The 26,070-nt window shown below is 32.8% G+C and overlaps 1 protein-coding gene across 1 annotated transcript in view; it reads right to left on the reverse strand.

Annotated features, from left to right (window-relative positions):
* The window catches only part of LOC140451849 (agrin-like), a 714,345-nt gene that overhangs the window by 148,210 nt on the left and 540,065 nt on the right, over nucleotides 1-26,070 (reverse strand). Inside the window, exon 9 of the mRNA XM_072545755.1 lies at nucleotides 22,400-22,500. Within this exon, the coding sequence (XP_072401856.1) occupies nucleotides 22,400-22,500 (101 nt within the window). The remainder of the gene's footprint in view (nucleotides 1-22,399; nucleotides 22,501-26,070) is intronic.

The raw sequence follows: 26,070 nt of genomic DNA on the forward strand, positions 1-26,070 counted from the left end.
CCAGAAAAGGTAATGTGTTATTATATTCCTTTTCCATGGTAAATGTTATTGTCTCTTCTTTTGTCAACTGACAATTGATTACAACGAAAATTACATTTTTTCAAATATTATTTGACGGCTCAATTTCCACTCCGCAATTGTTTTAAAAAAATAATTACGGGAATATGTATAACAAACAAAGTTGTTGTTTGTCTTCTTCTTCACTTGCCATCTCCGCGACGGAGGTTGGCAATCATCATGGCTATTCTGATCTTAGATGCTGCTGCTCTGAATAGTTCAATTGATGTGCATCCGTACCATTCCCTCAAGTTACGCAACCATGAGATTCTTCTTCTTCCTACACTTCTCTTGCCCTGGATTTTCCCTTGTATAATCAATTGAAGTAGGTTGTATCTCTCATTACGCATAACATGCCCCAGCTATTGCAGCTTTCGTGTCTTGATGGTTTCCAACACTTCCATTCTTTTGTTAATTCTTCTTATGACTTCGTTGTTTGTTACATGCTCGGTCCATGATATCTTTAGGATTCTTCTATACACCCACATTTCAAATGCTTCCAAATTTTTAGCAGTCGACGCGTTAAGTGTCCATGCTTCTATCCCATAAAGCAGAGTCGAGAAAATATAGCACCTTGCCAGCCTAACTCTCAAGTCCAATTTTGGTTCTCTTGCACAAAGTACCTTTCTCATTTTATTGAAGTTTGTACGTGCTTTCTCTATTCGAACTTTGATTTCTTTGGAGTAATCGTTTGTGTGATTAATTATTGTGCCAAGATAGTGGTAGTTTTTAACTTGTTCTAAAGCACTACCGTTAATTGTCAGGCTTTCACCATTATTTAGGGTTTTTGATATCCTCATAAATTTGGTTTTCTTGGTGTTTATTGATAATCCATATTCCTCTCCATACTCAACTATCTTGTTCATTAGCTTTTGGAGGTCTCGGAGGTTTTCTATTATTATAATAGTATCGTCCGCATATCTAATGTTGTTAATTGGTGTTCCATTGACCTTGATTCCTGCTGTTTCTCCCTCAAGAGCTCTTTTCATAATTTCTTCAGAGTATGCATTGAATAGTAGTAGTGACAATACACACCCCTGTCGCACTACTCTTTTAACTTCGAACTCTTCTGATGTGTGTTCATTAATGCGTACGTGTGCCTGCTGTTTAAAATATAGATTTGTTATAATTCGAAGGTCATTGTGTTGTATTTGTTTTGCTTTGAGGATGGCCATTAGCTCTTTGTGGCGGACTTTGTCGAAAGCTTTGTTGTAGTCTATGAAACAGACGTACATATCTTGGTTCACATCCAAGCATCTCTGGATTAGTACGTTGAATGCAAATAGAGCTTCACGGGTACCTACGCCATTACGGAATCCTAATTGAGTTTCTTCAATATCCATATCAAGTGTTTTGTAAATGAGTTTATGAATGATCTTTAAAAACAATTTAAGTGTGTGAGACATCAGGCTTATGGTACGGTGGTCAGTGCATTCTCTAGCATTTTCTTTTTTGGGAGACAAATAAATGTTGAGGTCAACCATTCGTTGGGTATGTCACCCGATTGATAAATTTTATTAAAAAGCTCTAAGAGGACATCAATGTACTCATTTTCTATTATTTTGTTGTTTGTAGGTCATGTTTTTCAAATTTATGGTTAACTCACTTGGCCTCGATCGATGTAGGCTACTGCCTATAGCAAGATGTCTCCATGTTTGTCAAAAGCTTTTCTTATGTCAAAAAACACGTTAATAAGTTTTTGATTGTGCAGAAAAGGTACATGTACAGCTTATTCAAGTGTTAGATGGTCTGTTGTGGATATACCGTACGAAATCCACTTTGTGTGATTAAGATTATAACTAAGGATTGTTTTCTAAAAATTTGCAGATACAGCACGTGATATTGGGCGATTGGAGCTTGAATCAACTTTTGGTTTATTATATTTAAGGATTGGAATTATAGTTGCCCATAAACACACAGCAAGAAAGTCATGATTATTAAAAATATTGTTAAAAATATTAAAAAACATTAGTTTTGTAGTCAGAAGAAGATTTCGCAAGAAAAAAGGGTTAAATTAAAGTTGTTTGTTTGTTCTTCTATGACTGTTCGATACAACTCTCAGTCATCTGAGATTTATTTTCTATGTCTGCTGAATTGAAAATGATTATTTATCATTAGTGTTAAAGGCAATAGGGAAATAATCACTAGTTTAGTTTTTTTACCACATTTTTCATTATTTTTTGGTGTGGAATTTAGTTTAAAACATTGCTTAGTTCAGTTATATCTGAATCAATTGGATGAAATAGGTATACATTGCAAATATTGATTTTCATTTTGTGAGTGACTGAAACTGCAACTAGTTCGAAGTTTGTTTGCAGTTGTATTTCAGTTGTATGTCATCCCTTAAGAAAATTGCCATTGAATCTACTAATGGAAGATATTTGTGTATATGAATAATATATGTATGAAATATCTATTGGGATTCCACTGTATTATGAATGTATTTTCTATTTTAACTATTTATTTGAGAACTTGATTCATAGTTAGTTTTATCCTCAGAAGAAGACTGCTTTTGGACACAATGTACTAAGTTGTTCTTTATTTTCTTACCAGTCACCACATTAATTTCATTCAAACATTTTTTTCCACACTTGATCTTGTTTTGTATTAAGCCCTTGTATATTCCAGCAACAAAAACAAACAATTCTGTCGTTAAGAATTAATAACTTTTTCAGTTGCCTGATTTAATTTGCATAAAGTAATTCCCCAACAATTCTAAGCGGTAGATAACTTACTGACTTATATATTGTTTTAAGTTAAACACACATTTCACTCTGAACTAAGTTGAAATTCATTGTAAACTTTATTAAGTGATAATCTGAATTTCTCATAACTTCGGCACGAAATGCATACACAAACTAGTTCACTGGTTAGAATTTACGGATATATAAATATCTATTTAGTATTTGAGTAATTGGGAAACTGATTCACCTGTATATCGAACGAACGAAGAACAGAGAATTCAGTTTGTGGCGTTTCGGACTCATCAATCCTCATCATTAGAGGATAGACAGTTACCGAAATCGAAACTTCCACATCGTGACACAACCCCTGCGAAATGGATCAGTGGAGGTTGGGATGATACACTCGCTTTCCAATAAAATCTGCGTTTCGAGAAGGATTTACTTTACTTTATCTATACTTCCACTTACATCTTCCGGATGGGTAGGTTTTAAAGCATCGGTAATGATTTTGATAAATCGGATAATTACTTCCAAAATATTTTGTTTATTTCTTGGAACTTGATTTGATTTCACAAATAAAACTTGTTATGCATATTTAGGCTATGCAGGCCTATAGTATTTTCACGTTTTTAAAATTTCAGTCCTATCCATTAATCTATATATCTATCTACAAGCTAAAAAGTGCAAAAGTAGATGTTTTTGTCACTCAGAAAGCTCAAAAACTTTTGGTTCAAAATCGAAACAGGTCCTATGTATGATTGATAGAACAATGAAGAATTTTCTCCCTTCGCTATCGATATAACCTCCTCTTACTGCTCAGAAAACCACTAGGAAGGCCGGTATGGATTTTCAAACGTAACCGGAAATCCAGCAAACCAGCAAGAGCAAGTAAAATGTAAAATTCACTCCAATAAACCCAGGAATTACGTTCAGTAGAAAATTCCTACGTACAATGAAATAAAAGACCATTTACCAGGAGAAACAATTACGCATACAGAGAGAAAAAGTGCCTCTAACAGGAGAAACAATTGAACATAAAAGGAGACAAAGTCTCTTTACTAGGAGAAACATGTCAGCATACACGAAAGAAAAGTTCCTCTATCAGGAGAGACCCTAAAATAACAAGGAGAAATTAGGATTATATTTTTATTCGATAAAATATAATTTTTTACTCAATTTTAACTTCCACTATCCAAACTATCCCAACTATCCAAATTTTAATAGACAAGCGTTAATTTGAGATAAAATTATTATTATTCAAAAAAAAACCATTCATTAATTATCTAATATTAAAATGTTGTAGTAGAAAGATATACAAAAAATGATATAAAAGAAGAATAAAAACTAAAAAAATGGACACAGAAATATAGACAACTTACCCAGTAGATTCCAGCAATAAGTGTACTGGGGTATCTAAATAATTCACTAAATCTTCTAAACTCTCGAATTCCCATATACTTCAGGAACCTCAGCGGTACACAAGACGACAAATAAATTTATCCCTTTAGGATAGGCTACGTGTGATTAATAATTATTAGCAATCTTTACTGGAATCGAACATCGTCTATCAGTACAGTGACAGGAGAATCCGATGATATCAAAATCAAACGTGGGGTTCGACAAGGATGTATACTATCACCCTTGCTTTTTAACATATACTCTGAGGAAATCTTTCAAGAAGCAGTAGAAGATGTTGAAGCTGGAATTCGAATTATAGTGTATTTTTATGTATGAGAGAGTAATAAAACAATAAATTATGTATGCAAATCACTAAACTGTTGATACGGGTGACTCAATGAAAAACAGATATTTGTCAACAAGTTTACAGAAGTATATAGGAAAACAATTTTAAATTGAGTATGACCACCAGGTATAAAGGTTGGAGCAGAATAGAATACAATAGTTGTGAGAATTACTAATCCCTAAATAAGGTTGCCAGTGTCGGAGTGATGGAGGTTATCAGGTACTAATGAATTTGCAAGAAATGTAAGATGTTTATTTTATTGGTTATATATAACCAATAAAAGTTTAATAAGTACCTACCTATTTGCAAAATAAAGTTTAATTCTTTAGATAAAATAAAACGTTTTATTTTATCTATTTACAAAATAAAGTTTAATTCTTTGCCTATTTGCAAAATAAAGTTTAATTCTTTGGATAAAATAAAACGTTTTATTTTATCTGAAATGAGTGCATTCCACGAAGTAAGGGTTTAAACAATCAAACATTTAATTCTTTAATTCCAGGAATCTACGACAGTAATTGACTAGATAATTACCTTCTAAACTTATTCCACAGAAAATGTGATAGTGGGTTTTTCCATTTTGTATATAGGAAGGTCCAAGTGGCGTATTCAAAATTCTTAACAGTTCACTAAAAGTAGGTACTTCAGTTGCAAGGTGCAGTTTGTTGTGTATACTAGTGTTATGGAAAATTTGGAAGTGCCGTGTAAACGCCGAAAAATTGGTCCTCTAACAGTTAATGAAAAAACATTAATATTTAATTGTTTTAAATCATTTACAGACAAACGTTTATGTGAAAGTGTTGATGAGACCGTTGAGTTAGTTAGCAGTACACTTGGTGTTGGGAAATCTACGATTTACAGAGTTATTAAAGAAGAGAAATGTGGTAGTTTTCAAATGCCACGTAATGCTCCAGGGAAACCAAAATTTCAAATAGAATATCATTTTAAAGAAGGACTTCGACGGAAAGTGCATGAATTCTTCTTTAGACAAGAATTTCCAACATTGGATAAAGTTCTTGTCTCAGTTCGAGATGATAAGGATTACCCAGAAATGAGTCGAAGTACGTTATGGAAACTTTTAAAAGAAATAGGCTTCCGCTGGAGAAAGAATCCCAGAAAGTCTATTTTATTAGAAAGAAGCGATATTGTCATATGGAGAAGACATTTTCTAAGAACCATAAAGGAAATGAGAAACCAAAAAACAAAAATATTTTATCTTGATGAAACATGGATCAACGAGGGTCATACACCAAATAAATTTTGGCAGGATGAAACTGTTACAAGTCAAAGGCACGCTTTTGTAAATAACTTATCTACTGGTTTAAACCCACCATCAGGAAAGGGACGCAGGCTGATAATAGTACACATTGGCAGTTCAGACGGTTTTGTTGAAGGTGGTTTATTAACTTTTGAATCAACTCGTACCGGTGACTACCATGAAGACATGAACGCTGATGTCTTTCAAGAATGGTTCGAACAAATGATAGATTTTCTTCCTAAGAACTGTGTAATAGTAATGGATAATGCAAGTTATCACTCCAGACTTATAGAAGGACTGTCCACAACCAAGTGGTTAAAAAAGACTTGCAGAATTGGCTGAGTTCAAAAAATATTACGTACCATCCCGGATCTATAAGAAAGGAACTTTATTCGTTGTGTGCCCTTCATAAAGAAAAATTTTAAAAATACGAAATTGATGAAATTGCCAAAAATCGTGGAATGACAGTACTTAGATCCCCACCATATCATTGTGAATTAAACCTGATTGAACTGGTATGAGCACAGATAAAGAGTGAAGTTTCAAGAAAAAATACCACTTTTAAAATTCATGATGTTAAACAGTTGTTTTTGGAGGCCGTAAATAATGTAAAACCTGAAAACTGGGAAAAGGCAGTAAATCACACTATTAAAGAAGAGGAAAAAATGTGGAAGCTGGACAATATTACTGATAAAATGATCGAGCCAGTTATTATAAATCTTGGTTCTGAAAGTTCATCTTCTGAATCTGATTTGGATTTGTAACAAGTAGCTGTAAGTTTTATATTAATATTTTTATTCATCTATTTAACATACCTTAGACGGTTTTAAAAACTCTTTTTCTCTTTTGTAATTTTTAAAAATTAAAAAAAATGTGAATTTTTTAAAACCTTTTTTAATGTAGGCCAGCCAGTTCTAATATAGTGTGTGATAAAAGAGGCCACTTTTGTTTACATACACATAACACTTTATAACACTGAAATAATTCATTTATTTTTTACAATTAGGTATTCAAAGTAATTTTTCAATTAATCTTGAGCACGCCCATGGAGTGGTCGGAGCTACCAGTTAAAATTATGCTAATTACTCTCTCGTTCATAAAAATAAACTATAACGGAGTTGAGTATCTATCTATTGTTTTCCTTTTTATTTCGATATACTCTGTACGATTACTAGAAACCAATTCGCTAAGAATTTTGCTTAGTTGAGGAGATATGTTGTGGAATGCAATTTTTAGATTCCCCATGTCTCTCTTAACATCTTTACAACGTCTGTTTTGCCTTGCAATTTTTAGAAGGCACAGATTAAAGCGGAATTCTTGAATTTGGTTTCGAAAATTAGTCTACGATTTTAAGAAAATGTATATTAGGGGAAGAACCAATTGTGAAGGTTAAGATGATTCGGGCATTATGATGAATCGCTGCTAGTTCCTGAAAAGAGTAAGAGAAGAAGACCAAAGAAGACCTATAAGACCTGTTTACGCAGGATATGTCTATGAAGTCGAAGGATAAAGGCAAAGATAATAATAATAATATAAAATATGTAATTGCATGTCCAAATTATAAGTGTCCAGGTTAAATTATATTATGAGAATGTTTTTTGTAACAAAAATAGTTAGACTTGTTAATTTCAGAATTTATATTTTTAAAATTGCTTTCTGCGTGGAAACCGAAAATAAATATTTTATTTTTTAATTTGTGGTTTATTATAAACGAGATATTTAATAAAAATATTAAACAATATCCCTTTACCGAGTAATAAATCAATACATAACAACCGCTATTTGAAAAATTCTTGCCGGACTATTTCTGAATCAGTTTTTTTGGGTTATTGTATCAGCTGAAAAATTATATACGGAATTCTTGATTTTATTTAAACATCGGCAACTATTAATATCCATTGGTGTCGGCCCTTTATAATCGTTGAAGCGATCGAAGGCATACCAGACTTCCAGACCGAGCGTACGCAACTTTTTATTTGCAGAAAAATCGCGTAGGTACACTGCAAAAATTTTTTGTGCATATCGTTTCGTATTTGTTGGGTACTGTTTTGAATGTAAATATATATATATATATATATATATATATATATATATATATATATATATATATATACAGTGGAACCTCGATTATCCGCCAGGGCACCGGACCGAGGGTATGACGGATAATCGAAAAGACGGTTAACAGAACATTAAAAAAAATCATAGTATAACTCTCAAATTTTATTTGTATCTTTTATTTGACAATATAAGTGGGATTTATGTTAGTACAGTCGACTCAATTTGATTTAAAATATTCCAAAATCTTTGTTTTATTGTTACTTCACATTTTGCAACGGATGGATTTCTTAATCGACGTAAAATCATTAAATCTACCTTATATGCTTCTTCTTGCCGAGAATACCACTCGATGAATTCTTGTATGTGCGATACAGCTTTTCTAGCTTCTTTACGCAAATCCTTGTGAGTTGCAATAGCATTATCAACATCGCCACCGTCAAAGTCTGTGTCAGATTCTATGTTTCGTCCGCCTCTATTGCCATTTCAACGATTTCATCCTCTGTCAGCAATCGATAGCCATTTGCGTCCTCATCACAAATTAACCATTCGTTTATGTCATCTTTAAGCAACGAAAACAAAACAGTTGATCCAGCCATAACTTTATTTGTTACCGCATCACGCTCGGCTGTCACGGGAGCATTTACATCTTGAGTTGATTCAGGCTATAATTTATTCCACGCTCTTTTCAACGTTACTCTCGAAACATCAGCCCAAGAATCCACAGCATTGTCGACTGCATGTTTTAAATTGTATGCTTTCCAGTATTCTGACAAAGAATATTCCTCTTCCATAACTAGGTTTTGAATAAATTTTTTTCTGTATCTTTTTTTGAATGTTTTAATGACCAATTGATTAATTGGCTGTATCAATGATGTTGTATTCGCAGGAAGAAAAGAGCACGTGATATTTCCATCGTCACTTCGCAGCATACCGGCTTCAGACGGTATATAGACTGCTGGTTATATAGACAATATAACTTATGTATGAACGCTGACGGTTAACAGAGGTGACGGTTAATAGAGAGACGGATAATCGAGGTTCCACTGTATATATTTATATATGATTATGATATAAGAAAATTAACAGGAAAACGTGGTCTCGAATAGCACAAGATAGAAAAATATGGGCGCAAATGAGCGCAAATTATTAGAACAACGAATAACTAAGACATCGTCAAATAATAATAAGAACATAGAATAACATTGAAATAAGGGAGGCTGCACCGTAATTGGAAACGGTTGATAAAGCTGCACATGATGATGATGATGATATATATATATATATATATATATATATATATATATATATATATATATATATATATATATATATATATATATATATATATATATATGTATATATATATATATATATTGTTACGATTGTTTATTTTGACTTTAATCTTAGTTTATTGAGCCAATAAAAAAAATATAACTTATTTGTTATCAAAAGTAAAATAAACTCCTTATATTACCTGTGTTCGATGGATTCAAAGATTTTCTAGTTGTCTTTTATCGGGATAGAGAAGAAGGATAAGAATAAAAAATATATTATATTACAAAAATTTACGTTTCTTTATTTTATATGAACGAATAAAACAATTATCAAATTCTGTCGTTATCTTATCAATCAGCTTACAAAAAAATAAATCAAATTTTTATAATAATAAGATTTTAAATCTACATACATTTATATTAAGTGAAAACCAATTTTACTTAAATTTGTCTTTACTTGAAACAAGAAACAACTAAACTTTAAACTTTTGATTAGCCTAACAAAACCTCAGTTTTTAAATTTGAATGCTAATGACCATGATGTCAAACCGATCCTTCACAGATATAAAATTCAATTGTACAAAACACTTACAGCTTATTTTCTTATTGAGTTGTATGTTGGAACATACCCAGAAAAGTCCAGTCTCCTCAACGATGTGATCTCTCCTCTTTGGCCCCTCGGCTCCTTCCTAACGTCTCTGCAAACCTCCTGCAGACTACACAAAAACACCTGATTCACTTCTCCAAACTCAGCTACTTATTTATGACACAAGGACCTCCTTTTGTCAACTTGATGCCGTAAAAATACTTTCACATATACTTCACAAAATGCCCACGGTAGATACAAGGACCTCTTTTAATCTACTTGTTATCTCCTTCTATTTACTATTTACTTCTTTTCACAATGCCGGTATCCAAACTTACGAACCACACTCTATCTTGAGACAAATGACTATTTTCTTCGATGACCAAATTATCACTAACTTCTCCGGTCTCATGATCGGCTGACAAATTCCTATTTAAAAACGACCGTCAAATCAAAAGCTCAAAGTGTGTTTACCATGATTTTGGAAAAGCCTAATTTCGGTTTCAGAGAAAAACTAAATAGCTTACTTTAAAATTGGTTTTGTCAATACACAATTTATACATATTTCAAAAGATTAGAATATGGTCATTTAATACTCGATTATACAAACAATGAAAAGATTAACTTACAGGTAAAATGTCTTCTAATTCTAAACAAAGTTTTTTTGATAATTTTGTTTGAAACGGAAAAAGGTCGTTTGCCAAACAAATTTTTATTCTTATCTACACTAAATCTTATCTTAAATTACTATATACAATTTGTTTATATTGATATCTTAAAATTTTATTTCGATGGATTTTTTTATTTATTTTTCTTTGGTTGGGAAAGAAGAAACATAACAATATATATATATATATATATATATATATATATATATATATGTATATATATATATATATATATATATATATATATATATATATATGTATATATATATATATATATATATATATATATATATATATATATATATATATATACAGGCGCTACAGGCGTTGTAGACCCCTGGCTTCTAAAAACTTGGTTATTTCCCTCCATTTTTTTCGGTCCCTTGCTTTCTCACTCCAATTTCTTACGCCTATTTCTGACAAGTCTTGCTTTACTGTTTTCAATCATTCCTTCTTTGGACGCCCTCTTCTTTTTCCAATTTCTCCATCCTTGTATCGTTTTGTATTGTTTTAACATTTTGATTCTCTGGCATACGTATAATGTGACCAAACCATCTAGCTCTTTGGGCTCGTATTTTTGCTGTAATTGCTGGTTTTCCATACATCTTTATTATTTCTTTATTTGTTCGTCGTCTCCAAATATCCTTTGCCGTCTTTACTCCTTCGAGGACTTTTCTGAGCACCTTTCTTTCCCGGGTCTCTACTTTCTTTTCTTCCTGCTGGTTTATAATCTACGTTTCTCTGGCATATATCACTATGGGTCTAATTACTGTCTCGTAGACACGCAATTTAGCTGTTCTTCACACATTTTTTGCTTTCAGTAATGAATTTAGTGACCCTATCGCTCTGCTTTCCTTCATTAATCTTTTGTCTATCTCTTTTTCTTCCCGTGTTCGTTATGGTTACTCCTAAGTATTTAAATTCTGACACTTTTTCAAAACTATAGGCAGTCTCTGCTTTTTTCATTTTGATATATTTGTTATTATTTGTTATGTCTTCTCTCATTTCCATATATTGCGTTTTTGTTTGGTTTATTATTAATCCGTATCTTTTCGCTTCTTCTTCAAATTTCTGGAAAACTTTTTCTAAATGTTTTTTTGTTCTCTCTAGTATCACCACATCATCCGCGTACGCTATGCACTATTCCCTGCTATTAAAAATAGTCCTGTTTGTGCTCTTATTTGATCTTCTTAGGATTTGTTCTAATACGAGGTTGAATAAATTCGTTAATAGCTAGTTTAAAATTCGTTTAAACCTGTATTCACTCTGTACTTTGAAGCTTTCTTCCATTGTTACCCTATTTATCGTATTCTCAAGCGTCATTTTCACTAGCCTTATAAGCTTTTCTGGTATTTCTAATGTTCTCATGACCTCGTATAACATCGTTCAATTGAAGGAGTCATATGCTTGTTTAAAATCGTTAAATAGCATATGTAATCCTAAGTTTTGTTCGTGGCTTATCGTATTTTGAATAAATTTTAACATACTTATTTGATTAGTAGTTGTTTTTTCTGGTCTAAATCCTCCCTGGTATTCTCCAATCACTTTCTTGTCATATTTTATTAATCTTTTTCTTTATAAATTTTGCAAGTATTTTATAGACTACTTCTAATCGTGCTATACCTCTATAGTTTTCGCACTCCGTTTTGTCTCCTTTTTTATAGATAGGACAAATAAGAGCGATATTCCATTGTTTCGGCATTTCTTTCCTTTGCCAAATTATTAGTGTCAAGTAAAATATCCTTTCCTTCAATCGTACGCCACCTTCCCTAAAAAATCTCAGCTGGGATACCACTTCCTCCTGCACTTTTGTTATTTTTTAGCTTGCTTTTATTATTTCTTTGACTGAAGAATACGAAAACAAAGCAGTTGATAAGAAGAACAACAAATTAACACTGGAAACAATTTACAAAAAGGATGGAAAGCGACTTTTACGGTACACAAAATAAATATGGAGATTAACAAAACATTACATTCCTATACCAAAACATAAACGTAACATCATTCAGCAGGGTGAGTATGCAATTACCGACCCGAGGAAATAAGCGATCATTGTGTGGTTAAATAAAAAGTAATTCTACTATTTAAAAAAAAATCGGGATCTTTATACACTAAGGTAACACGATTCCACAGTAAATTTCTCTTCGAGTAAATAGAAGAAATTATACATTTGAAAATGTGGCTTTGTTGGCTGTAGTTTTACTCACATCAAGAGATTGCTCTAGAAAATGTATGAAAAACCATATATAAATTTTCTGAATTTTCCGAGAATGCCGGGAACTTAAGAAATAATAGACCAAGGAAAAATCAATTCCTTCTAGTATAATCTACACAAAGTGTTGCTTTTTCAAACTTAAAAACTTCATTAAACCGTGCAAGAAAATTTCTCAATTTATTTTATTCTTACTAATATTTAACAGATAGTAATTTTTTATTACTCCCTAATGACTAATAGGTCTTGATATATAGAAAAAACCAATGATCATTTCAAATTACTTTATATAAACAGTAACATGTTTTATTAGCACACAATATGGCGCAAGTTTTATACGACTTAAAGGACTCAAATTGTTATATCTTGGGGTAAAACTGTCCGTAACATTCAATGGTGCGACAAATGCGTATCGAGCAGGACTCTCTACTTTACCGATACTGCACCATCTCGTACAGTGGGTGGGGCAAGTTTTGGAAAACCAAAACCTGTAAGCTGCATTTATTGATATAGAGGCAACATTAGACAATATCTCCCATGAACCAATCACAAGCATAATTTGTTTAAAAGGAATAGACAAAACAAGCTGCAGGTGAACAGACATGTGATATACGCAACTTAACTGGGAGATACAGTATCAGAACAAGTAGCCAGAGGCTGTTCAGTGGTGGAAGTTTTATCTCCTCTCTTGTGGAATCTTGTCACGGAAGGGCTGACACCTAGACACAGTACCGCTAGGCAATATATCCTGGGGGATGTAAATGAGAAATAATGCAATAAGCTCTGATTGTAGTTACCGAATAGACTGTAAATGTAGGGGTTAATATAAGCACCCAAAAGTCCAAAATCATTAAATTTGTCAAAAAAAAGGAAAGGACCGCGCACAAACCTTATGGAAAGCATCGGTTAAATCTGCCCAAACGTTGCCAATTATAATATTCGATGTGTCAAACAAAAGTCTCCATAGACACAAGACCCAAAAACCAAAACTTGAGGGCGCTGAAGGTCTTCAAAGTTGTCATGGCGTTAGCTTGTTCTCGGGGATGATATTACGTAGTCAATAGCCAAAAGATAAAGATCATCCTTACGAACATAATTGGACTTTGAAAATTTAATTAACGGAGGTATTTACTATGTCCTCGAGATTAATTCTGGAGGTCATTTGGAGGTGAAAATCAGCGTTTTTTCTTCATAACACAAAGGCAGACAAGGATTTTTGAGGTCGCTGTTTCCGAATTAGTGATCATTTAACCTCTGTCAAATCGAGTTCGAAGACATTTTAAGGTTTATTTGAAGTAAAGTGAAGGTCATTTCAATGTTAGATTAACAATAAATAAAATCGGAAAATGTATACGTCATTCATGCGAATTGTCCGTTGTTCGCATCGCGCTGCTAGTACTGTGATGGAGATTGCTCAGAATGTAAATAAATATGTATTGTGTTGCGGATAGGGAAGAGCCTACTTGGAAGGTATTCTGAGCTATTTTCCGAGCAATACTACAATATGGCAAAGTATGGGCAGATTTAACCAAGGCACTTTTCCGTAAGGTTTGTGCGGGATCGTTTAATAAGATTGGATCCTCTAGTTAAGTATCTTTTAGTAATATTAGAGCCGAGGTTTACTGGGAATCAGTAGAAAGAAGGACTAATTGAGAGATCGGTAACTACAGATATGTTATATTTGATTTATAATATGGTAATAATACAAAGAATGTGTCCTCCTCAAACTAAGTAAAGCGCAAAACTTGCTTGCCTTTGAATGACAGGGGCTCTGAGCGACACACCAACGGCATCTATGGAGGCCCTGTTTAACTTAACTTAATAACTCAGATATCATCTCTCTTAAATGGAGATTTTGTGAAAATATAGAGAAAATTCTTATTCTTCTTCTTCCTTCTTGTATGTAGGCTTTAAAGCCTGTTTCTCCTTCATCAATATTAGCCTCCTAAATTGTTTAAATTATCGCACCGTCTTCTTCTTGGTCTGCCAATACTTCTTCGTCCATTTGGTGCTATTCGTACTATTCTATCCTCTGCCATTCTACTAATGTGTTCGTTCCACTTCTGTTTCCGTTTTATCACCCATCCATTTATGTCTTCTATATTGCATGTTCTTCTTATGTTTTCATTTCTCTCCCTATCCAACAAACGTTTCCTTGATATTCGTCGAAGTATTTACATCTCCGTTGTTTCTAGTAGTCGTCTTGTTTTAGATGTGTCAGGTCTTGTCTCGTCTTTTATGTTAATATAGGTCTAATTGATGCTTTATAGATTCTTGTTTTTGTGTCTTCTCTTTGTTTTATACAGGTGTTTGTTCTTCCAGATTGTGTCGTTAGATCCCGCCGCTTTATTTGCTTTTAAGCTTTGTTGTCGTATTTTTTCTTCAACTTCTCCGTAACTAGTTATAACTATTCCCAGATATCTAAACCTTGCTTCCTGCTTTATTATTTTATCGTCAATTTCGATTTTACATCGTAGTGGGTATTTAGATGTTGTCATACATTTGGTGTTTTCTGCTGATATAATCATATTGTATTTCTTGGTTGTTGTATTGAAGATGTGTCTTAATCTTTGGAGCTCATCTTCTGTCTCGGCGATTAATGCGGCGTCGTCTACATAACATAATATTTGGATTTCTTTGTTCCCCATTCTGTAGCAATGACCTTTACGTACTGCTTGTATTATTTTGTCCATTATTATATTAAAGAACAGTGGGCTTAACGAGTCACCCTGTCTGACTCCGATTTGTACTGGTATACACTGTGTTAGTTTTCCATTTATCTTTGCCTTATGAAAGTAGATGTTTTCGATGGTTTGTCTAATATTGATTGTAATATTTCTTTTATATAGTAGGTGTAAGACGTCTTCGACTTGGATGCGATCGAAAGCCTTTGTCAGGTTATAAGACATAGATATGCTGGTTTATTGCACTCAATGGCCTTTTCTGTGATTGGTCTTAGTATAAATACGGCGTCTACTCAGGATCCTCTGGATCTGATTCCTTGTTGTTCATCCGAAAAATTTGTTAGTTTATTGATTTTGTTGGTTTGGACTTTTGTGGTAAGCTTAAGTGCGGTGTTCAGTAGATTTATACCTCTATAATTGTTGGGGTCTTCTTTATCTCCTTTCTTAAACAGTGGTATCATTATGCTTAAAGAAAAAATGGCGGGACATATTATCTGTAACTGCAGAGAACGCCATAAATACCTGGAACAGATCTTTGTAGAAACCTACAACTATTGCACTGAATATAATAATATGTGGGATATATACAAAAGATCTTTCAAATCGAAGTGTAGAAAATCGACCAATACAGTCTAAAAATCGACTCGTTAGACGATATATATTTAAAATGGATTCCAGAAGATATAGGCTATCATCGTCGGTGTTTTATAATAATACCGGCGATGTGGCAATGGTTGGGGTTTTTTTATATATGATAATTGCAACTTGTGTAATCAATTTCACACTATTACAAAGTTTAGTACAGTGGTTTTTTATTAGAAACCTATTTGGTAAACCGCCGCTTTTTACAGCTTGATAAAACACGTTTTTTTTAAGGAATATGAATAGCCTGTGAAGTATCACAAGAGTAATAACCTTTACAACCGCTGCATAAGGTATTTTTAAGCCAACCTTTTTGTGGGTAGTAAACGGAAAAGCAGCGGATTTTTTTAGTGTAGCTGTGCGGTTAAAAATTGCCTCTTTTGTAATATTTTGTAGCTTTCTTATTCCGAATATAAAAACAAGCATTTTTATGCGTGGTTATAAAGAGCTCGTGAGTTGTTCGTTCCTTTCAGCGGAAATAAAAGGCAATAAGGGTTTTTTGCACCCGCTACCGCCTTGTACCACGCCGGTCGGGGTAAAATTAGTTTTTGTTGGCGAGTTAACATCGTTATAGCAAAGTTAGTAGAAACAGTAAAGAAATCTTGATAAATTGGAGACTTCACCACCTATTATTTACAGTCATTGTTTGTTTTTACGTCTTTCGTAGAATCGAATAATAAGGGTTTGCATTATATGTGATAGTTAAAGCAAAGATTAATCATTGTATACAAATATATATGTACATAGCTGTTTCATGTTCTTGTGAATATGTCTTATTAGGGACGTCGTAGGTGCTTTTATGGAGAACTTAAGAGAAACAAACTACTTCACGATTCATCAATTTTATTGCGATCTCATAAAGCTAGTTTCAAATTCAGTGTCGAGCAGTTCTACGAAATATTTTATCGCGCAGACAATAGAAACAGATCTGCAGTGGCGTTGCAATAATAAACAATCATAGAAGAATAATTAATATTTGAATATGCAAAATATTGTATTACTCACATAACAATAAATTAAATTTGCTTTTACAAAGACTTTTTTATCTTTAAACACGTAATTATGCCATTAAGAATACTCGTTTTCGAAACCATGTCGTAAGTTGGGAGTAATTTTAGGTAATAATACTCAGTGTCTAAGAGTAGGCTATCTGAGTCTTCCTTGTCGTATGAAGCAAAACATCCTTTTTTGTTACAAAACAATCTCGCCTTACTACTCTTCTAGTTATTATCTTGAGCAATATTTACACGCTGGATTTAAGAGTACTCACATTCGTATATTCCGTTAATTCAGTATTGTCCAAATGTATTAGATGTTGGAAACACTTTACCAAAGCCTTACAACCCCCTATGGGTAATTTGCCTAAATTTCATCTAAGTGCTATTAAACCTTTTTCCATTTTGTGGGTTAGATTATGGAGGACAGTTTCTCGATACAGGGGAGTTAGAACTCAAAAAGCCTATTTATATCTATTTGTATGTTGCGCTACAGATGCTTTACATCTCGAATTAGCTAGTGATTTAACTGCGAAAGCCTTTTTGGCAGCTTTACAACGTTATATCGCTCGAAGAGGGAAGTATTTTGTGATAATGGTTATAACTTTCATAGTACTTATCGATAACTAAGTAGCTTTATGGAGAGTGCTCTCGATAAAGAAATATTAAATTTTTGTTTGCTCCTCCTACTGCTCCACATTTCGGCGATATTTATGAACGCGGAATTGATTCTGTAAAGGACTCATATGGTCGGGGCTCAAAAATTCACCTACGAAAAATTATATACCATTTTGACTTTAATTAAGTCTGAATCTTAAACTCACGCCCTTTCACCCCATTAACAAATAATGTTAAAGATCTCAACGCTTTGACTCCAGGAGATTTCCTGACTCTTTAAAGCCTTGACCTCTTTGTCTGTGCCTTTTTCGGCACAGTTGGCTTTTGTCAATATAACCGAATATGCTGCGACAAAACCACCATTATAATTTAAGTTGAAGATATTTGTTAAGATTTATATAGGATTTGTTTGTAGTATCATTTCTTGTTGCTTGAGTAATAATGGTATTTAGTATTAGTTTTGTTTTTAAAGGCCTTATGGCCTTTACAGGGGAGAGAATGTTTAAATTCAAATATGGTTGTGTAAATTAATCGATACATTTCTCCTTCCTGTAACCCTACGATTCCTATAGCACCGATCAGATAATGGATCTCGCGATTGAGTAGGTGGGTGTCGGTGGACAGACGCAACTCAAAAGTACACCAATACACATGTTAAAATTCGTTTTGTTCGTGGTTTCATAAAATAGTGTAAACAATTACCGTTGGAGTTACCGGTAAGTCCACCCCTAGTTTTATCTTAACCTATACATTGTTTTGATTGTTTATTGCAACCATTTAAAATTAAATTTGATGATTATTTGCACCCATGAGTTAAAGTTAATTTATCTCACCAGGGCTATTGAAGTAAATATAGTTGATTTTAATTTAATTACTATTAATTATCTCGTAATAGATCACTGTTTGTTTAATTCGCCACAGAGACTTTAGGAAACAGGAGAAGACAAGAAAGGCCACAAATGAGATAGGCTGACAACCTCAAAAAGTTTACAGGCTCTGCGTGCATGAATATAGGAAGAAAAAAAAATGGAATTAGTGGATATTTATGTCCAACATTTGATGACTGTTAGACTAATATATAGAGGCATATAGATTTGTCTATTAAAAGCGAATATAATTTGAGTTTATCAAATCCTGTAATTATGTTGACGACACAACAATAGCAGCAAACAGTCTAAACCATTACCTAGCAAGAATACATCTACAAAATACTAATAATATACTACAAAATGAAAATTTTATCAAAAATTACATATGTTTTAGTATTGGGTCAAACTTGCAAAACTAACAGGACGAAAATAAAAGCATATTGAAACAAATGGACCAGACTCATGACATCTTTAACGACCTAAGAAATCATTTGAAAGTAAGATTAAAAGGTATGCCAAACTATGACGAGAACTTAGCTACAAACAATAGAATGTCCAAATATGAACTTAGGGTACATACCAAGCTGCAGAATAAGGATAAAAAAAAACATGAGATAGTCGCATAGTAGGAAAGGAGTTTTATATAGTATTATACTAGACTTAAGACGTAAAAGAACGCAGAATATGCATGTCACACCACATTAGCTGCCAAATCCTCAGCTGGTTGACCGGCACATACAACCTTGCCTAGAGAGCCAATGATTAAAGCCGTTTTTCCCGCTAACAGAGCACACATTCGAAGAAGAGGCAGATCAAAAGGTTATAAGATAGCAAGGACAAAAAAGGGAGGAAGCCGCTTAGCGCCATCCCTAGAATTAATCAGCTTTACTACGACAAACGCTTCTCGGATGCCCCATTCCTCGAATATTCAAAAAAATACTAATAAACCTCCCCAACGTTATGGCATGCGACTGTAGGGGAGGTTGGATAGCTTTCGGACTTAGCTAATATCTGGAGCATTGTAGGATACACATAATGTACCATTAAGGTGCAGACATACTTTCATACCATCATCCATACCAACTAATAAGGGTTGTTAAATATTCATATAAATTCATAATATTCATAATAAGTATGTATTTAGAGGTTCAACGAAAAAAAAAAAAAAAATACTACAACTATTCGAATTTCCTCGCAAGTGGTGGTTTTGAAAAGGGGAGAAATTATGTGGTTAAAAATTAAAACAGTAAATAAATCTAAATTCAATGTTACTGAATAAACAATGAATTCCAAATTGCTTGAATTTACAATTATATGATTTTTTTTCTAATAAATATTTTTTTCACCCCTAAAAAAATAAAAAGCAACCAACGGCATAAATCCACTTTTGAACTAAATCTAAAGGGGGTGAAATTTAGGGGTTAAACAGTAATAAAATCTTAAATAATGTTGTTTAATGTTAATTGACATTTACTCACGTTATTAAAAGATAATTTGAATCAATTGCCCGCTTGAATTTACAATTATACGATGTTTTTCTAAAAGGGGTAGTTTTCATCCATAAAAAATAAAAAGCAACCAAGGGCACAAGTCCAATGTTGAAGTAGAAGGTAAGTAGAACCTGAATCCAAATTTTCATGCAATTTGATGGTGACACAGAAAATTGCAGTGTATCGCCGTATTTCGCTTTTATTTACTGGCCTAGTAAAGAATATCACCGGCAACGCCACTGAGTGAAATTTATAACTCGGACATGAGTGACAGTTTTGATATGTGAAATGAATAATTGAATAATTTTATAATTGATATTAAATTTGTTATTGTAGCTTTTATAAAGAAAGGATGGCTTAAATGTTTATTTTTTTATTACAGGCATTATAATAATCTGTTTAATATTGTAAATAGTTGATAAAATTTTTTTTGTTTATATAAACACAATTAGCTCTTCGTTTATTGAATTAACCAAATGATAAATAAGTAATCAAAACTCCATTTTAATATCGTACACACTTGATGAAAATTTTTTTGTTTACGGAAACACCATTAGGTCTTTGTTTATCGAATCAACCAAATTATATATGCGTAATGAGAATTCCATTACAAAAAAAACATTTTTGCAATTATTTTAAGTAAAAATAATGAAACTAATATTTTAATTTGTGGTAACAGCATTGGGGAGTATTAGTACAATTAAAATCATTACCATAACTTTGAGATACAGAGAAAAACGAGATTTAGGATACCAAATAAACTAAACAAGGTTTCGTATCACGAAGAAATAAAAAAAAGGCAGTTTAACAAAAATAGCATATATTTTTTTTAAAAATTGTTTCAGGGTTGCAATGGCATGAATTGTCAATTTACCACCTCTGAAACCAGCCTGATATTTTCCTAGTATATATATATTCAGGGATACTATAGTATTCACTGCCTTCCATCTCTCACTGTTGTCCCATTCTCCATCGTTTAGGCCTCTCTTACTCATGGCGTCGTCTACTTCGTTCTTCCAGGATTTTCGGGGTCGTCCTCTTTTCCTCCTTCCTATGGGGCTCCATTCAGTTATTCTCTTTATCCATCTGCTGTCACTAGTTCTTCTTACATGTCCATACCACTTTAGTCTTTTTTGTTCTATGTATGTTAGTATGTCTGTTTCTATTGATGTTCTTTGCTTTATTTCGTCATTATTTCTCATATCCATTCTTGTTACTCTGTAGCATCTTCGCAGGCATTCCATCTCTGTTGCTACTATCTTACTGCTGTTTTTCTTGTTTATAATCCAATTTTCAGCCCCATATGTCCTAATACTTCGCACTTATGTTTTATAAATCTGTGTTTTTGTCTTCATATTTAGGTATCTATCCCACCATACTGAGTTAAGTTGTCGGTTTGCTGTTCTTGTTTGTCCTAATCTTTGTGTAATTTCTTCCTCTGTTGTTGCCTTTTTCGTGATTATAAACCCCAAGTATTTGAATTTATCCTTTCCTTTGATTGTTACGTTGTCATCAATCGGTAGATCTTCTATGTCTTCTTCACTTGTAGATAGGTACTCTGTTTTCGCGAGATTAATATCTAGCCCAGCCTTGGTATATTCTTCTTGTAGTTTCTTCATCATGTAGCTGAGGTCGTCTTGGTCTTGTGCAATCACTACTTGATCGTCTGCAAAGCTTAACGTATATAGGTATTAGTTCCGTACCGGTACTCCCATGCCTTAGCATTTCTTTTCTATGCAGTCAAGGCTTTCTCTAAGTATATTTTGAATAGGTTGGAGATGTGGACACTTTATTTTCTTTATACAGAGCTTTTGTAGCTTCTATAAGTTCCGTCTTTATTTCTAATTTGTACATTGCCTCTCATAGTTCTGACCTTGGTACAGAGTCATACACCTTTCTCAGGTTTACAAATGCCAAATGTATATCTCTATTTTTTGCTTTTCTATCTATCTCTATCTCTATTTTCCTAGTATCCGTTCTGCATATGGTGCCATACGGTGACATAGTACTGAGGACAATATTTTTTACGCTGCATTTAAAAGCATAATTTCTCTGTGGTTGGAGCATTCAAAGATATCTCCTTTTTTGCGTATGGTGCACAGTACTACAATATTACAATCTTTTGGGAGGGATTTCTGTGTCTATATTTCTTTTATAAGCTGCTGTAATGTCATAATGGTATTACAGCCACCTTCTTTATATAGTTTAGCTGGGAGATTATCTATTCCGGGTGATTTGTTTCTGGCTAGCTTTTAAACTGTATCTTTAGGAACTACAAAGTACTTAAGCAAAATAAATCCAAACACGTATGACTGATAATTAAACAAGATAGTTCTATAAAGCAATAAAGAAGAGCGTAAAGGTAAACCCTGAAAAAGAAGACTGTAGGAGAAGAAGGAAATGAAAAGTAGTAGTAAGGAATTAAATGGAAAATTAGGTTGGATTTAGCACTTTTTCTTTTGTGAGGTTGGATGGTAGGTACAACTGACCACTATTGGACAGGACAAGTTACAGTATTTCTTCCGTCTTTACAAAACTGTACCTACAAACATCTACTCACCTTAGAATCAGGACATGACTGTGGACAAACACAATGTCCTTCTGATGTTCCGTCGTTTTCACATTCTGAGTAAAAATCACACTTTTTGCTCTCGCAACCATCTGAAAAATAAAACAGAAAATCAGGTACTTAAACCAAGTCTACAATTAGTTAAGTACAATCAAACTTGATGGTAAAAATATAAGTCAATGTAATATAAAACTAATAATATTTTCCGAAATTTTGTATTTCGTGCTTCATATACAACCACTCTTAAATAAACTCACGTATTCATGTTTTTGAGTGTATAGCAGTTTCGTGTTGCTGGTTGCTCTTGCTACATATTGTTTTAGATAATCACAGCAGCGATTACAATCAACTTTTTAAATTGCGCATTCAATTTTAGTTGTTTGCTTTTGACTATTTCCATTTGTTGTTTCGGTATTAATTAGGATATTTTGCTTTATTGGCTCTGCTATTTTTAAATACAGAACTTTTATGTATAAAGTCATTTCAATCGGCGTGATGGTCTCGTTTCTTTGATTCTCTTTTTTTAAAATGCCAACGTATATCTCCTTTAACAGGAAATAAACAGAAAGGCACAAATAGGAAATACGTTTAATAAAATTGAAAATTACAATGAATTGATTTATATTTTAATCACATTAAAAGAAAATATAAATTAATATTTGAATATTTGGTACACATAATTTTTATTATGCGAATCCAACTTATCTTAGCACAAAAGTGTACACAAAAAAAGTTACAGCCATTTAAAGTTACAAAATAAAAATTGTTTTTTTGCATTATCTCCTAAACTACTTGACATTTTGTAATAAAAATGGACACGCTACTTTCTTGTTCCGAAGGCATTTTTCATGCAAAAGAAACAACAAAATCTAAGACCACAGAAAAATTTTAAGGGGGGTGTGCAGCCCTAAATCCCCCCAAACTTTTGAGTACGTTCAAATCAAATAAATTTTGTGGCATCATTAGTTTAACACATTGTTTTTAAAACTTTTTTGCCTTTTATCACTTTTTCAAAAAACTAGTTTTTTCCTAGTTGGTCATAAAATTACAATTAGTTACTACGAATACAATAATTACAAACAGTTCCATCAATAATAGTCAATAATTTGAAGCTATTATCTATTGTGTGAATAAGATTAATATTAAAAATTTTGATATTACAATGGTCTACACATTTCAGGAAATGGCAGATATGCATTTAACTTTGGGTAAGTTGGATCAGATTAAATTATGATTTCAATATCGGTAATATCGTACGTGAATGTCAAGGAAATAGTGTAGCAGCCGCAAGGCGTTATGCAGTCAAATACCCCATTCGAAATACACCCGATAGATAATTTCTGACTATTGATCGTCGTTTGATCGCCAATAATGGATGCAACTGATGAAGACATTTTAGAAATCATCGAAGAACTCCCTAGAACAAGTACAAGGGTAATAGCTGCTCAACTAAATGTTCCTCACGTAAGGGTTTGGAGGTGTTTGAAGGATCAGCTGCTTAAACCCTATCACTTAACAACGGTTTAAGAGTTATTGGTTGAAGATTATCCTAAAAGGATTTGGATTTTGCGATTGGTTGTTAATGGAAAACACTCGAAATGTTAATTTTATTAGAAATATTTTGTTTACCGACGAGGCTACCTTCAGTAGAAATGGAATAAGAAACCATCATAACGAGCACATTTTGGCCGACGAAAATCCTCACGCCAAAAAACGACACATCACCAAAGGACTTTCAAAGTTAATGTTTGGGCAGGAATTGTGAATAACAATCTAATAGGCTCAGTATTTCTGCCCAACAATTTAAATGGTGATAATTATTTGCAGTTCTTGGCAAACAATTTACAAGATTATTTGGAAGAACTGAATATTGCAATAAGGCAAAATATGTGGTTTCTACAAGATGGCGCTCACCGCATTACAGTAATGAAGTCCGGGAATACCTTTGCAGGCAGTATCCTGGTCGGTGGATTGGAAGGGGTCGTGACGCACCTATTTCTTGGCCACCTAGAAGTCCAGGTCTTAACCCCATGGACTTTTGCTTTTGGGGGTTTATGAAAGAGAAAGTGTATTCTGTAACAATAGAGGACGAACAACAATTGAGGATTAGAATAATTGAAGCTGCAAATCAATTTCCTCAGAAAAATATGATTTTTCAGCGCATTCGGTTTTCCTTATTAAAACGATACCGAATCTGTATTGAAGAAAATGGGGGTCATTCTGAACATTTATTGTAATATCTTATTTATAGAGGTTATAGACATTTTTTGCACTTGTTAATTCATTTAAGCCATTTATTTAGTTGCACGTAATTTTTTAAAGGTTAAGGAAAAGGGCCGTAACTCAATAAAAACTGTTTTTTGAAAAAAGTGATGAGGCAAAAAAATTTAAAAAATAATGTGTTAAACTAATGATGCCACAAAATTCATTTGATTTGAACGTACTCAAAAGTTTGGGGGGATTTAGGGCTGCACACCCTTAAAATTTTTCTGTGCGCTTAGATTTTGTTGTTTCTTTTTTACGAAAAATGCTTTTAGAACAAGAAAGTAACGTGTCCATTTTTATTATAAAATCTGAAGTAGTTTAGGAGATAATGAAGAAAACAATTTTTATTTTGTAACTTCAAAGGGCTGTAAGTTTTTTTTGTGTAGACTTTTGTACTAAGGTAAGTTGGATTCACAAAAATTATATTTGTCCCCGGAATGCGTGATTTAATTTATGACATACCTTATATATATATATATATATATATATATATATATATATATATATATATAATATATAATATATATATATATATATATATATATATATATATATATATATATATATATATATATATATATATATATATATATAGGTTATTCCACGAATATACGACTGTTTGGGATTATTGCGACAACGAATATTTTACTGTGCAAGTAGAAGTATGAAAGTAAATTGGTCTAATTATTATTCCAATAAAAAGGGTCTACTGTTAGTATGGCATCTGAACTAAAATTATTTCAGTTAATAGATGTTCAGATAGACGCAAAATTTATTGTGAAATTTAATCCGAAAATAACAAAAATTTTTACGCAAATGCTCATTTTTACGCAAATGTGTTCATCAGACATTTGGGTTGGATTTCGGTGAAAAGTATACACCAAAGAGGCGTGCCGGGTTTCTTTGATATTACACTATTTTATTACCTACTTTATTAGGTACTGCAACGGTAATAAAAATAAATGTACTATTTTTAATATAAATGAAAAGAAATTGGCAGAACGATGGTTCAGAAACCAGAAAAAGAATCTATATAATATTTCACTTTGTTAGTTTTAAATATTTGTTTGCTATGAGTGGATGTACTCTTAAAAGTTCCGAAAGTAACGGGTATAACATACCAGCTATTGATAGTTAAAGTACCGAGTCGTTACAGATATTAAAAAGTAACGAAAATTTACATACAGTTTCATATATGGCCGACTGATTTTAGGTTTAAACACCGTCCGTATGGATTTTCCGGTGAAGAGAGGTGTCCGTTAAGAGAGAGTTTAGTGTAGTGTATTTGTTTATTGAAGCCAAAAATGCCGAGACGTGTTTTAGATGTAGACAACTTTATATTTAATGTACTTTCTTATTTTACTGCTGAGAAAACAAACGGGGGCCCTTTGCGACCT

This window comes from Diabrotica undecimpunctata, chromosome 10, assembly GCF_040954645.1.
Source record: "Diabrotica undecimpunctata isolate CICGRU chromosome 10, icDiaUnde3, whole genome shotgun sequence".
In the NCBI taxonomy this organism is placed as follows: domain Eukaryota; kingdom Metazoa; phylum Arthropoda; class Insecta; order Coleoptera; family Chrysomelidae; genus Diabrotica; species Diabrotica undecimpunctata.